A 16108-nucleotide genomic window follows, 5' to 3' on the forward strand; every position below is an offset into this window, starting at 1 on the left:
TTTTCATCTTAATCAGTTTCCCCTGTTGTTGATCTACTTATAGAGACAGTGATTTATCTGGTGTTAATCAGCCAGGCCAGCCAGGCAGGGCAATCAAAACCAGCCTGTGTTCTTAATATTTACCATAACGGAGTTGTTGGAGGGCAAGCGTTAGTTCCTGTGTATCATCAATACTGTTACTGACTGATACCATACTGACACTATTAAACTGACTATAACAGTGAATAAAGTAGCCTATTTTAAACTGACTGTAACAGTGAATAAAGTAACCTATTTTAAACTGACTAACAGTCAGTGAATAACGTATCCGTAAAGCAGTACTATGTAACTTTCCTCTTCAAGCCCAGATTTAAACCCTTTTCCTGCTAAAATGCTGACATTTTTACCACTAAGCTAACAGAACCTGCCTGCTTGCTCAGGGGATGAATTGAATCTTGACCATCAGGCCACAAGCCACAATTCGTATCAGATCCTGTGTCTAACAAAAAGTTACATAGTGAGGCTTCAACAACAGTAAATCAACTGGACAAGCTGTAGCTGGATCATATGATTGTGTCTGTAATGGGTTCTGTTGTGATTCAAAAGGAACATCCCATAGGCAGTAGATGGGGCACTCGTGATCAACATGTCTCGTCGACGCACAAAAGAGGAGCTTGATGAGCAGTTTGAGCAGTTCTTGAAGGAGGTGAGATGAGTTTAATCATGACACAGATTTCATCACACTATGAAGTCTGGCCACCCTAGTGTAAATGCATAATAAACTTGTTATTATAACAATTTATTTTTAAATAAATTAAAAGGGATACAAACGCAAGAAAGCCTGTAGGCTTGTTTCCTTTGTGGCCCTTTGAGGAAGGGGGTAGGGAGCAACAATACATTACAAACATAAAACAAGGTCAAAAACCTTTGTTTCTTTGCCCTGCCCTGCTGGGAACAAAAATCTAACACAAATACAGAAAACAGAAACACTGAACAAAAACTAAAATCCCCTCTCTTTTTTTTTTAAAGAATCTATAGCATCTAGAATGCTGCTTCAGTATATAGCTTTTTATTGCACTCTATGCACCGCACATTTTGTTCACAAATTCACTAAGAACTAACCAACAGCTTTGTACTATGCAGTATGTATTGTGTCTAACCCATATATTTGCATATTGTCACTGTCAGGCAGGAACCATATTTCTTTATCGTACAAGAGTTTTGATTGATTGAAGAATTTATTAGAAGTTTGCAATAGAAAAAAGTACAGTTTCATGACAGTACAAATCACTGGTACAAGGTCAACTAAGTATCTCACACAAAAGTAGCACAAATGTCATATCTACAAGCTCACATTATAGCATCGCAACGCGTTGTGAGCTTGTAGACTATTTTCTCCATTTTAGAGAGACTCATAAATATTTAACCAATGACAATGAATGATTAACAAGAGCTTGCGACTAAATAATAACTACTTTGAATCCATTGGAACACTGGTTCTTTTTGACAAGCAAGGTTTCCCATCCGACCACAATGATGCCGTACAGTTAAATCTTGACTGCACGATTGCAATGTGACACAGGCAGCTCTGTTTATACATTTTATTATTTTTAATTGTGAGAAATGACTGCAAAGCAGAAGGCCCACAACACCCCAGATTAAATGAAAGTCTTTAAGGTGCACAGCTCGATAATATCATAAAAGTGAGGAAATGGCCAGCACACAATGAATGCCATTTTCACATGGTTTTATTTGCCTCTCACGGACAGATACAGCGGACGCGTTTCAACCAAACAGGTCTTCCTCAGCGTTGTGTCAACGCTCTTCCTCAGTGTTGTGACAACGTTGAGGAGGACCTGTTTGGTTGAAACGTGTCTGTTGTTTTTGTCTGTGAGAGCCCAAATAAAAACATGTGGAAAACACATTAATTGTGTGCTGGCTGATTCCTTTTAATTGTACATGCATTTTGGTTTTGATTGGTTTATTTCACAACTGCTTTAGCAATGTACACACGTATGTTTGTCATGCCAACAAAGCCCATTTGAATATAGTTTACAGTTTACAGTTTAGGCATTTAGCAGACGCTTTTAATCCAAAGCGATTTATAATAAGCAGGTAATACATCACTATAATAAGCAAGATAATATGTCAGTACATCAACAACAATATAACAAATGCATAGGAATATCAATCATGCACCTAATCAGTAAAAAAAAAAAGAAAAAAAGTTTCTAAAACCTAAAAAATGCTAACTAGCTTCATGTATGGTCAATTCGTGTTACAGTAGTGCTATGGGTTTAGGTGGAGTCTGAAGAGGTGCGTCTTCTGTCCACGGCGCAAGCACTGAATAGAACAGAACAGATTTGAATAAAGAGAGACCCCCACGCCGGATTTCGTGTTGGGTCAGGGTGTGTGGGTTAAATTCCTCGGGTGGGGGATGTCTATTGTAGCATCCCAGGGTGTGTCAAACTTTAAGCTATTGTATGTAAATTGTAAGTGAATCAATTCCATTCACAGGGACTTTATTGGTATGATGAGAAAACATATAGCATACCTGACGTTTTGCTATCAGTCTGTTTCAGATGATTCTGTGGATCTGGGCGCCATTCCTAAGAGGCCCAGTGTCCTGGAAAGCCTGGGAAAAGCCTATCAGAAACCAGCCAAGAAGCCAGCTGTCAGCGTTTCACCTTGGTGGCAACAACATGATGAGGACAGTGACCAAGGACAGGGGAGAGGTACAAATTAGAGCACGACCTATGGCAAATGTTTGGGTCCTAACAAAAGATAGATAATTTTACTTACAAATAAACAACTTTTTAATAGATAAACATTAACCCAAGTACATTGAAAACAATATTATGAAAAGAACATTCAACTTGAATTATATACAACTAGGATGTTCACGACGTGTTGAGTGCCTGGAGATGAGCAACTTTGGTAAATCTTTAAAAGGTTAGGACACATCGGCTGCATAATTCCCCAAAACCAAAAATCCCCATACGCTATATGACATCATAGACAGGCCTAGACTCCATATATGGGCATAAAAGGGACACAGACAGCCAGACGGATACAGACATCAAGGATCGTTATGGAATGGCCAGTTATATAATTTTATATATAACATTTGTTCCCATTTGATAACTAATGTTACATAATGTATTACTGACTATTAGATAATGGCTGGCCTGTTTGGTTGGAAGTGCTATGGCCCGAGGAGGTTGGAGTGATCAGATGGAATATAATTATGTTGTCATAAGATTAGCTGTAAATCCTCTTGGAATCTGAAACTAGTCGCTCACAACAATGACAGACTACTTCTTCAAGAAGGCTTTGAGCAACATTGACCTGATACCTGGACTTTATTATGACCGTTGTTATCCAATCTACTGCATAAATAAAAATGTCTATATGTCTATATGAAAGTTTATTTTCAAATCTAGAACTTTGCCTTGAGGTTTGGATTACATGAGGTTTCATTACATTTTCTGATATTAATGCACTGAGTCTGTGTAGCCAGCAGAGGGTGCTGTAGGCCTATCAAACGCCAAGTTTGCCAGCATGTGTCCATCCAGGCTGCTTTTTAAGCCAGCTTTCCTGCTACTTAACCTTTACATTTCTGTCTATCTGCTTTTTTGGTTGTTTGTTTTCACTTGTTTTCTCCATCTTTCCCCAGCACACAAACGCAGATTTATCAAAGTAAAAAAGTCAAAGGCTGAGAACAATGAGGAGAATCAAAGCAAGCCAAGGAAAAGCACGCCCACACAGGGTATCAACACCAATGTGCTCCATTAGAACTTCAGTGCCAACCCTTAAAGTACAGCCCAAATTAGGTTTAAGTAGTTAAGTGGTCCAATGAAATCCCTGTGGTGTGCTTTATTTCGTTCACACAGGAGGCAAAAGATACTCCCCTACTTTAAAAACTCGTCAAACATTGGCCAAATTGTTAAATAATACAATAAAACATTTTTGAAAATAGCCGATCTACACAGGCTCACAACGCATTTCAATCTGCTATTTTCACAATATTTATCTGTGGAACAGAGTCAAACTGAATTTGATCCATCAACTCGTACATTCCAAGTGCTTGTCCCCAGTTCAAATTTGAATCTTTTGGGTGGGTCACGGCCTGAAAAGGTTGAGAACCCTTGGGATAGAGGGCCTGTAGTTGATGTCCAACCGGAGCTATCCTGTCACCTATTCGGGACGGCTGAGGAGGAGCTCCCGCTAGACAAAATAATGAGGTTGGGTATACATAGAAAGCAGTTTATTTCGTCAAAGACCAACAACTCGGGGGGGGGCTTGTTTTATTTGCAGTCACATTAAAGCAGACAGTAACTGCGCACAGGGACTAATTGACCTGTGCCAGTTTATCTCTGGGAGTCAGTGTACAAATGTGACAGTATTAGTATTCAGAACTGTTTCCACAGAGTGTTTGACAGCATTCGCCTCATTTGTGCTAATATGCAAATAAACAAATTAACACATTTCTCTCAGCTGCCAAAACCACATGAATGCAAGCAAGCAATGTTGAAACATATTTTTGCCTCCTGTGTGAACAGTGAACGCACCTTGAGAAACCAGATGGTCTTTCAACTCCCACCGTAGCCAGCCTTTTCTCTTAAAAGGATCCCTGTCTAATAAGCCTCAATTGCCCTCTATAACTATATTCTCAAAAAAAAAAAAAAAAAAAAACCCTAGATATTTTAATTATTTTAGAAATAGTCCATTGTTTACTCAAAGGGGACAATTCCTGTTGCAAGTTCATTTCCCCATGTGTGGTCCTATATATATATTTTTTTTTCTTTCTTTTTTTTTCTCATAAATAATTCCATAGGGCTGGAATTACATTTTACAAATTACATCATCAATTTAGGACCTAAGTTGTCCCCCTTGAGTAAAAATGAACCGTTTCTAAAATAAATACCAGATTTAAAGTGTTTATAATTGTAGTTCTAGAGGGCAATTATATTGAATTAAGGCATATAGGGCATAGCAGTCTCTGGTTCCATCATTCCAGATCCCATTCATTTAATAGAGATTCTGTGACCCTGTTTTGCTGTTTCAAATGTTTTACTACTTCACAGAATCAATTGTTTCATGGTCATGATTCATCAGGATCCTGGATGGCTTGATTCTAGGTTTAAAATTTGTATATATATATATATATATATATATATATATATATGGAAATCTCGATGTGAAAAATTAATGGGGTCTGCAACGATGAAGCAGAAAATGGCATCCCCTGCTCTGCCCTATAAGGCTTGTTAGCCATGGATTCTTAAATGTTTCCTCTCACTAATGAACTGCCTCTCTCTTATCACTGTCTTCCTTCTTGTCCCTTCACGCCGCATGCCGCTTCCTGGCTTTCTATCAGCTATCAGCGGGGAGCTCCCTTATAAGCCTACCCCCGCGCCTCGTAGCAAAGCTCCGGAGAGGCTTGTTCATTCGGACAAGACCCGCAAATGCGATCTAGAGACTTCTTCTCAAACAGCTGATGGCCCCTTAAGTCCCCACAGTGTGGTGTCAGGGGGCAGGAGGACCCCTGAAGATGACTCATATGACATGCCATCGGCCCGCAGTGATACTGGTTCCCAGTACAGCAGTGGAGACGGTAACTTGAATTAGCCTGAGAGACACCCAATACCCAAATACCCCAGTCCTCAAGTGCCTTCTAGTGCTGTACAGTGATAAAGCGGATTTCACTTTGACCATTTAGCGTTCTCCCTGTTGAACATGTTGAACGTTTCCTCAACATTTTGATGTATTTTTATTATTTGGCCTTATCTAGGGTGACCATATTACTGTATATTCAGCCCCTGAAACCGGGACCTAAAACCGGTACCCTTAGCAACGCGCGCGTTCTCCGCGCACGCCCCCATTCTCGAACGTGCATGCACATGCACATGTATACACATACCGTACATAGGGGTTGCATTATACAGGCAGTGACTGATTGGCAAACAGCATCAGCATTGAATTCAAACATGCAATGCATTTGTTCATGTTTTCTGATTGTTTGGGTGAGCATGTTTACATGAAAAGAACATGATAAATGTCTATGCAGCCATTGAAAGCAGTTACTAATATTGTAATTCTGTCAAGAAACAGGACAATTTTGTAGTGAATGTTAAAAACCGGGACATATTAGTGTTTTAGAAATATTTGTCGGGACTCGGGACATGCAGCTTGAAACCGGAACAATCCCGGCCAAACCAGGACGTCTGGTCACCCTACGCTAATTGTTCTGCAAATTCAGTGGAAGTCTCCCTTTCATATGCCCTCCCCAGGGCTGTTGTTATGGCTACCAGTGGCAGGATATTGCCAGGCAACCCTTTAAAAGTCTTTTTTGCACTAATTAATTTTCTCTGTGGAAGAAACTACAAAAATGTTTCGAAGTTAAAACATGTTTTTCCTCTGACAAAAGTTTGAATTCTGCTGCAGTGCTTTTTGTTGCCTTTTCGCCCCTGAAAGCTGGGTTTCTTTGTCAGGATATACCAGGTGATTCTGCAAAGACAGTTGGATGATTTTAAGATGAAAGCATATTTCCCCTGTGTTAACTCGATTTGTGACTATAATAACCTTCAACGTATCCCTCGCTGTGCCAGAGATGAGACATTTCTGGAATTGTATTGCCTCATATCTGTAGTGTTGGCACTGCGTGTATCAAAACACTGACTGGATTAAGATAAAGGAGTGCTTGTTTTGGAGACCTTGACCTTGAGACACCGCCGAGCGAGCGGTAGCGATAAAGAACTGTTTTGTATGATCAAAATGTTTCAATCTGAGTATTTGTTATAACTGTTGCAGCACTATAACTTAATCATTTATGCCAGGGGTCTTCAACGTTTTCAGGCCGGGGACCCCCAAACTGATGGGGAGATGGAGCAGGGACCCCCTACTGCCTCGTAGGGTGGGGGGGGGTTGGGGCTACGACATATTTTTTTTATTTTAAACATGTAGTTACAGCGAGCAGGGTGGGCAGTACCACTACCATTTCTAAACATACTACTTATTAACTGAGAACCAATGTCAATAATATCAACAATCTGTCAATTGCATAGTAATCATGTATTCAAGCTATTCAAAATGGATAGAATCATGATTTATTTTTTAACATAAATGTGAAAAATATATAAAAAAAATTAAATCATTTTTTTCTTTTGCAATAATTTCGCGGACCCCCTGCAGTACCTCCGCGGACCCCCTAGGGGTCGCGGACCCCCTGTTGAAGACCCCTGATTTATGCTATTTATATATGTGTGCATGAAGCTGACATGCAACTGAAAAGTTAGGTCCCTTTCATACCACACACCACATGTACCACTGTAACCTTCACCAGCAAACATCTAAATACCCCAAAAACCTGATTAACTGTTGCAGCTATAGCTATATAATGTGTTTAATCTAAAAAAGAATACCGGTATTTTTCCAGGGCTGCTGGGATCTGGTTCCGGTAAGACGTTCATGAAGTCTCTGAGAAAGTCCCAGTCGATCCAAGAGGAGGTGGAGGAACAGCATCCAGGAGACCAGGCCTTCAGGCAGGAAGAAAGGACAGAGCCAGCCCTCATCTGCAGGGACAGTCTAGAGTCTGAGGGTAAAGACTGAGTTATACTTATTAGTGTGCCATGGTCTTGCACCGAAAATAACTGATCTACATACGCACACATGGCTTGTATTTGTTGGCTTGTATTTTTGAACAATTGCGCACAAGTATGTTTTAACTGGGGTATAAGCAAAAATGCAATAAAATGACCCGCACACTAGTCGCATAACGTCTACACTTGGACAATAAGGAGAACTTTGTTTAGGCAATGTTTCATTCAATAGACCTTCAGGCATCTCAACTCAGGGATAAACTAGAAGCAGTGCTCTTCCGAGCACAGGTCTCCACCAGGCCACACAAATCGGCCTGTTATAGCGCCACCATGAGGCTGATTTAAAAAATGTGGGGCAGAGGTTCTGAATTAGCATCCAGGGAGTGTGTGTGCTCAGTTTGGCAGCGATCGGGCCAACGGCGCCGGAGATTTGCTGGTAACAACCAGGCCACACAAATCGGCCTGTTATAGCGCCACCATGAGGCTGATTTGAAAAATGTGGGGCAGAGGTTCTAGATTGGCATCCAGGGAGTGTGTGTGCTCAGTTTGGCAGCGATCGGGCCAACGGTGACTGAGATTAGCTGCTCACAAACTGCGAGGACGGACGCACGCACGCACGGACGGACGGACGCACGGACGGACGGACGGACGGACGGAGGGGAAAACATACTCTCCCTCAGCCTTCGGCTGGTGGAGACAACAACATAATACAGGAAAGGAAGCTAAATTATTTATTTGTATGAAGGCTACTGTAGCTGGTACATCCCATTTTGCATCTGTCATTTTCAATACTTTTCCAGACAACTTTTTAAAAAGGGTGGTTACCTGCCAATGTGGCTATAGTAGCTCCATCAAAAATGTCCTGTCACCTCCCTGACCGACCAACCAGCAAGCTCCGCTTGCATGTACAGTACTAGATACACTTTGTTTCTGTGTTTCTCCCCTTTGTGTGTGAAGAGTCAGTGTTGGCATCGGGTCCAGTGTTGGTCACGGCGAGCGTCTGCATGGACACCCTGGAAGAAGAAGAGGAGAAGGCCAGGTTCTTTGCACAGCTAGAAGCGGAGGCGACCTCCAGCATCGATTACTCCAAGCTAAACAGAGAGCTGGACTCTACAATGGGCACCACACTCAGGTCTGTCTCGGTGGGGCGATTGTCTTATAACTTCCCAGTCCATCTCCACTCACAGACACAAAGCCTGGTCTTCGCTCGTGTTACTTATTTACTTTTCCTCCAGGGAAGTCGCGCAGGCTGAAGAAGATAAAAGGGAGGACAGATTCATGGAAACTGAGAGAAGCTGTCCAGGTAAGAGGGATGGAACCCTCATCAAGTCTGTCTTTGATTTTGTCCCTGGCTGGCCTTACCTCCCCGTGCATGCATCTTCATTCAGAGCTCATTAGAGTAACTGTCTCCCCTCATTGATGTCTGCAGCCTCCCCACACTACAGCGAGGACTTTGAAGATGAAGGGAGCGGGAAGGAGACACCGGAGGAGGTAAAGTCAGTCACATCAGAGTGAGCGGCGAAGGAGAGCGGTTTGTCCTGTATGATTGTTAACGGTGCCACTGCACAATTAACACTGAGCTGTGAGGAGTTGTTAAGCTGGTGTGGTGGTGGGCCAGAACACTTTTACAGTGCAGCATTTGTCCAATATTTATAAGCATATGGTTGGTATCACATTCTGAGGATATACATATTTATGATATATGAAAAGTATATATTTTGTATATATTTATTGTGATACATTCATGAACATAGGCCCCATCTATGTTTTTTTACATGCATATGAAGTGTTGGTAGGTTAGGGCTGTCACAATCATTACATAATCGTCTAATCGTGATTATTTGACATTATCGCAATTATTTTGTCATAATCGTCATAATCGTGAATGTTGAAAAATGTCAGAGATAGTGGAAATAGCAGATCTACAAGCTCACAACGCGTCGCATCGCGGCGCGTTGTGAGCTTGTAGATCGGCTATTTCCACTATCAATGTTATTTTTTAAGTAGTAAGTCGTCAAATATGTCAGTAATGTATTTGTGTGTTTAGGTTATGTACCATATCTGCCATATGCAACTTCAAAGCCTAAAAGCCAAACAGAAATGTAATTTTCAACGACGAAAACACAATTAAATCGTTAATTGCCAATTATTTGAATGACAATTAATCGTCATGTAAAATGTCATATCGTGACAGCCCTACTCATAAGCTCCTCTCTTATTTTCAGAAACCTGAAAGGTCTCCCCTCCCTGCCAAAGGTAAAAACATAATAACAGAAATTGTACATTTGTCTTTGTCTTTGACCTTATTCACATGGTGGCCATTTTGCTTCTACTCTTTTATACCCCCCCAACCAAGTATGAAGTAAGTAAATAAATGGCTGCTGTGTGAATATGGTCAATAGTGGGTGGGTTCAACATATGATCATCTCCCAATATGACATAAATATTGAACCTGGACAGTTCAGTTAGTGGTTGGTTATCCTGACTGTAGTTGTGTCTCAGTTTCTCTGGACAGTTTGCTGGACTCCGCCAGTAGAGGCCCTACGCCTGCAGAAGACAAGAGAGAGCCAGTGGACACGGACACGGAGGCTGTTATACCAGGTAAGGTAAACATGGGCCTAAACCAGTGCATCAATCATACAGTGATGGTGAACTGAACTCACAAAGAGAAGTCCAACACACTGCGGACGATTGTGGATAGAAGGCTTGGTGCGTAACAGTTGGACAAATTGAATATAAAATGACAAATACCTGATGGGCACTTCAAAAGAAACTACCCAAATAAAATACTGGGTCTTCCTCAGAGCAAGAAACCCTGAAAACAAAATGTGCCGACCCAGTTGAGTGCTCCAGTATTTTATTTAGCTAGTCTCTTTTGAAGTGACCAGGTGTATATTTGTAGCAACGAAGCAACACATTGTAAGCTTTGATTGATTGATTGAAGACTTTATTAGAAGTTTGCATAGGAAAAGGTACAGTTTCATGACGGTACAGTTCACTGGTACAAGGTCTACTAAAAGGAGATCCATGAAAAGACTAAGCTTATTTCCACTGGAAACCATTAAAGTATCTCATATAACATTGAATGACAGACAAATAGAGCACAGTACTATGCAGTAGATATGTAAAGAAAAACGAAAAAAAGAAAACAGTAAGTCTAAACAAACAGTATATACAAAGAAGGGCCTGCCCCTTCTTTGTATAGGGTAGGGTATAGGGTAGGGTTGGGCTAGGTTAGTTTTTTTTTACCAGTTTCGAACGGCTGCTGCCTGTAAGTGTTTTTTCAGGGCAATTTTAAAGGATGCTAGTGATCCACACTCCTTTATGGCCTTCGGTAAGGCTTTCCACATTTTGGTGGTATGGCAGAAAAACGAGTTTGACCCTTTGTTGGTTTTGACTCTGGGTTGGAAGTGATCTGTAGCGCTGCCTCTGGTGTTGTAATTATGGACATCCTTAAAGATAGTTTCTTTGGTTTTAACATTTCTGAACAATTTTGAAAGTACTACATTTTCAGACATAGTCCTATGTTGCGCAAATGAGGCACCCCCCGCAACATATTATGGTAGCCAAAATCCCACTCAATATCTCGTCTCATATCATGAAGAGAGACCTGAAGGCCGTGAATTATCGACCTGGACACCTGGGAAACTGCAGCATCAGACCGCATTGGAGACTGCTCTAGGGCTGTCACGATATGACATTTTACAAGACGATTAATTGTCACTCAAATAATTGGCGATTAACGATTTAATTGTGTTTTTGTCGTTGATAATTACATTTCTGTTTGGCTTTTAGGCTTTGAAGTTGTACATGGTAGATATGACACATAACCTAAATATACAAAGAAATTACTGACATATTTGACAACTTACTACTTAAAAAATAACTTTGATCGCGACGCGTTGTGAGCTTGTAGATCTGCTATTTCCACTATTTTGGACATTTTTCAACATTCACGATTATGACGATTATGACAAAATAATTGCGATAATGTCAAATAATCACAATTAGACGATTATGTAATAATTGTGACAGCCCTAGACTGCTCCCAGCAGTCTGTGGCAAAGAAACTGAGGCAAAATAATGAGGCCCAAAGCCAGACAGACAGATCAGCATCTTTCCCTGTGTGAAGTGTGAAATGGAATGCAAATCCCATTTAGCCAGACACATACACTGCACCAAAAACAGCAAAACCCCTATCCAGAACGCAACTTCATAGTCTCTCGAGACTGATAGATGCCATTGATGGATCATAATGTTTACATAAAGTCGATATAATTCACAAGTCAGTGCTAATTAGTTAATCGGGCCTCCTTTCCCCAGCGGGCCAGTCTTATGGGCAGAGTGGAGGCAGTGAGATGGAGGCTCTCCATGAGGCCTACAGGAACATCAGCCATGCTACAGAGAACTCCCAGGAGTCCGCTGGACACCGCCGGGCGCCCCCAGAGCGGAGGGGGAGCAGTCCCTCTCCCCCCGCCTCCCCTCCGGAGCCCGCTGCCTCCAGAGGAACACTCCAACACGCTTCCACCACAGAGTCAGGTAGGGCAGGGCAGGGGCCGGGGTGCGGAATGAAACTTGGACCAGATACAGTAGGATTTGGAAATTGTTTGCTTTTAGCTGCCCAGGAGCCAGATATTGATGTGATTTGCCTTATTCATTGGACAGTGCACTGACTGCCTGAATCAGAGAAAATATTTTTTCTGAAAATGTTTCTGAAGGGAGGGGCCATTTCTGAGATCAGTGCAGATCCGCAATTGTTGGATCATGTCAATGTGTATTTTCAGAATGAAGGGAATATCCGCACTCTCTTGAATGATGACTTTTTAAAATTATTTATTTATTTAAGCATGCACAGCAGCAGCAGTCTATTTAGAGAAACGGACACGTTTCGGCCTACTGGCCTTCCTCAGCGTTTCAAGAGGGTTCGATGAAATTTGAAACGCTGAGGAAGGCCAGTAGGCCGAAACGCGTCCGTTTCTCTAAATAGACTGCTGCTGCTGTGCATGCTTAAATAAATAAATAATTTTAAAAAGTCATCATTCAAGAGAGTGCGGATATTCCCTTCATTCTGAATTCTACTAGAATCTGCACCCAAAGAAACTACAGACCTCTCCACAAGACTCCAGCAGAGAGCGCGCCTTCTCCTAATGGTACTGAACCAGTTAGGAGTTCTATTGTTCTGAATGTGTATTTTCAGAAATGTAACCTTTTAAACCCTCAATGTTTAGTTTAAATGACTGTTGGCTCTGAACTTGGTCTGCTCTTTTTCTTTCTTACACCAACTCTCAGAAAATAGCAGATCTACAAGCTCACAACGTCTCATGCTACGAGGCGTTGTGAGGTTCAGCTAATGTTCCTTATCACACAAAGATTTGGCGGACCCCATGTAGTTAATCACAGAACCCCCTAGGGGTCCCGGACCCCCTGCTGAAGACCCCTGCTCTAGCGCATAGACTCCCGTGTTCTCGGCTGGTACCAACAATAAGCCCCTCCGACAAACGTATTTACTTATTTACTTTGAGAGTGAATCCGGACACAGGCTTGGTGACTAGACCAGTGATGCTCAACCTTTTCAGGCCGCGACCCCCCAAATTATCATATTTTAACTGGGGACCCCCCACCCTATGAGCACTAAGAGTTACATTTTGCATAACACAATTCTATTGTGAAAATAGCAGATCTACATGCTCACAACGCCTCGCAATGCGAGGTGTTGTGAGCATGTAGATCGGCTAATTTCTGCTTCTAATATTTGACAATTTGGCCAATGTTTGATCTGTCAATTTAGAAGTATTAAAAAGTCCTTAAATTGTCACTTTAGAAATGTGCAGATACCCTCCATACACTCAAACATTATGCTGGTTTGTTTACTGTTGCGTGAGAAAACAATGTTGCACATTAAGTTAATCATCTGGGGACCCCCCAAAATAATTTGGCGACCCCCCTAGGGGTCCCGACCCACAGGTTGAGAACCACTGGTCTAGACACAGCATACATTCCCCCCCCATCTGAATGTGTTTTCTCAGAGCTACCCACTGCAGAGGAGCTGATGAGGCCAATCAGACCAGAGATGGAGATCAGAGGCTTCACCCTCCGGCCCGCCACGTCAGTAAACCCACAACTTTACATCACAATCACATTTGACGGTTCTCACTTCCACCCCAAATGAGATGGCATCGTTGTGTTTTTTCTTTTTCCTTTAGTGGTGTAGAACTTTACCCAGACAAGGCAGACATCTCGTCGGAGAGGAGATCCCCAGAGCCCAGTCCAGAGCAGCAGCAGCAGCAGCAGCATTCCAGAAAGCCTGTGTCTGCCGTGGGGAAGAGGCCGAGCAGCCCGCCCTCCTCCTCTCTTCCTCTCCAGGCGTTGACGTGGAGCATCAGGGAGGAGATGGAGAGACTGATGCAGGACCAGGAGGATCCAGGACCGTCCACTCAGGCCAGCAACCACAAGAAACAACAGGTGACCGAAAATGACTTGCAGAGGCATCAGCTGTTAAAATGGCCACGATGAGAATTTACTAACCCTAACCGTTTGGACAGAGAAAAAAAATGATTACAGGTCACAGTTAATTGAACAAATCGATTTAATTCATTATATATATTATATATTTTTAAATAAAAATAATCTATTACTCGATTAGCATAAATGGACTGTTATAGGGCAGCATCCCTATTTTGGGCATATCATATATATCACATATATCAAAATATATATATATAAAGAAAAGTGCTTCTCGATTATTCAAATAATCATAAAAGCAATTGATAGAATAATTGCCAAGACAATAATTGATAGTTGCAGCCCTGTGATGTCATGTGTTTGCACTTGATTGAAAACCAGAACAATCTGTGCAACCTTTTAGTCTTCTTTTACGGAAGTCGGGGCCTTTCCACAGTGTTCTTGTAGCATAAATACATTGACTTCGTAACCCATTTAGGCCTAGAATTATTGAATGCTTTAACCAGTGGAAAAATAGCAGATATACAAGCTCGGTGCCGCGCTGCGAGCTTGTAGATCTGCTATTTTTGAAAAAGTCGTGAAAATGTGTGCAAATCTTTGAATATATGCAGGGCTGCCAACTTTCAGGAAAACCTAAGAGTGAGATTTTTCTTTTTTTGCGAGGGGGGGGGGGGGGGGCTTTGGTGCCGCAAAAATATATATAAAAAAATGATATATATTTTCAACAAATATTACAATAATTTTTGTTATTATAATTTTATCGTCACTATTACACCAACCAGGTACAGTATGTTGCACTTGGTGGGTGTTATTTAATTCTCCAAATCCCTCAATAATTGAATATGTAGTCTAATTTTGAGGCAGAAATGTAGTTAATAGCCTATACTGTGGATCATTTTGGTGGGGGGGTCTGGGGGTCCTCCCCCCAGAAACATTTTAAAAGAGTAGATGTTATTTCCTGTATTCTGTTGCATTTTACAGGGAGTTTGATACTTTTATCAGGCTTTACTAGGATGGGAAAATTATGGATAAATGTTTACATTAAGCTGCAAGAAACACGTCTTTTGCTTGAAGATCTGTTCTTTTTGCACACGCATCCATCCAAATGTCCCTCCGCATTTAAACTGCCTGCTAGTAAGCAATGGGCATTTTGGACGTGTTGAATTAATGTTGTAGATGCTCCTGTCGCCTGTCGATCTTACTGGAGAATGAGTGAACGTGCACGCAGCGTTCCTCACACCAGACGCTCAAGCACACACAGCGACGCATCTAATCATTACTTCAGAATCAGATACAGTATTTTAAGCCCTTTAATTGCTCAAATTGCGGCCGAAGTGGATGTCTCAGTGACACTTGGTTGACGCAGTTTTCCACTTTGTGACGGCTGGTGATATGACGGCGTGAGAAATACGATGTGTGGCGTGAGAGCGTGAGAAGAGGGTCATTTGCGTGAGTCTCACGCTCATTGCGTGAGGGTTGGCAGCTCTGTATATGTATTTTCAAAGCGAACGTTTGTAACTAAAATTTGGCTTCTGGGTGGTCCCTGGAACTAGATATTTTGAAATGGGGGTCCGTGGTCAAATAAATATCATTTTAGGGGTCCTTCACATGAAAAGGTTTGAGAACCACTGACACAGTATAGTCTCTCAAGAACAGACTAACTGAGCTCCAGTTAAGTGAAAAGAACCTTTTCTTTGATGATGGCTGGCCAGATTGCTGACATGGAAACATAGGTTTTTTCCAAAAATCTTAGAAGGATTTAAAAGACACTTATAGAATCGGGTCAAAATTCTAATTTTTAGGGGCACGGTGGCGCAGTCAGTAGTGCTGTCGCCTCACAGCTAGAAGGTCCTGGGTTCGATTCCCGCCGGGGGACACTGTGGGTGCTGGGGGCGTGTTCCCTCCTCCGCGTCATCAGTGCCCACACCCTAGGTGGGGTTGGCAAAAGGGCCTTTCTGTGTGGAGTTTGCATGTTCTCCCCGTGTCTCCTAGGGTAGATACCCTCACAAAAACATGCAGTAATCCTGGTCTCTATAAAGCCTCCCCCTGGCCAGCCGGGGCGCCTG

The 16108-nt window shown here is 42.0% G+C and overlaps 1 protein-coding gene across 1 annotated transcript in view; it reads left to right on the forward strand.

The window, feature by feature from the left end:
• Nucleotides 1-625: 625 nt before the first annotated feature.
• Nucleotides 626-16108, forward strand: part of cep162 (centrosomal protein 162) — a gene marked incomplete at its 5' end in the record, with an annotated part of 69101 nt that continues 53618 nt past the window's right edge. Inside the window, 11 exons of the mRNA XM_080740689.1 lie at nucleotides 626-685; nucleotides 2552-2714; nucleotides 7418-7579; nucleotides 8538-8712; nucleotides 8816-8883; nucleotides 9010-9071; nucleotides 9806-9836; nucleotides 10083-10181; nucleotides 11904-12119; nucleotides 13607-13685; nucleotides 13784-14042. Of these exons, the coding sequence (XP_080596815.1) occupies nucleotides 626-685; nucleotides 2552-2714; nucleotides 7418-7579; nucleotides 8538-8712; nucleotides 8816-8883; nucleotides 9010-9071; nucleotides 9806-9836; nucleotides 10083-10181; nucleotides 11904-12119; nucleotides 13607-13685; nucleotides 13784-14042 (1374 nt within the window). The remainder of the gene's footprint in view (nucleotides 686-2551; nucleotides 2715-7417; nucleotides 7580-8537; nucleotides 8713-8815; nucleotides 8884-9009; nucleotides 9072-9805; nucleotides 9837-10082; nucleotides 10182-11903; nucleotides 12120-13606; nucleotides 13686-13783; nucleotides 14043-16108) is intronic.

The sequence above is a fragment of the Nannobrachium achirus genome (assembly GCF_963921795.1).
Source record: "Nannobrachium achirus genome assembly, chromosome: 2".
Classification (NCBI taxonomy): Eukaryota; Metazoa; Chordata; class Actinopteri; order Myctophiformes; family Myctophidae; genus Nannobrachium; species Nannobrachium achirus.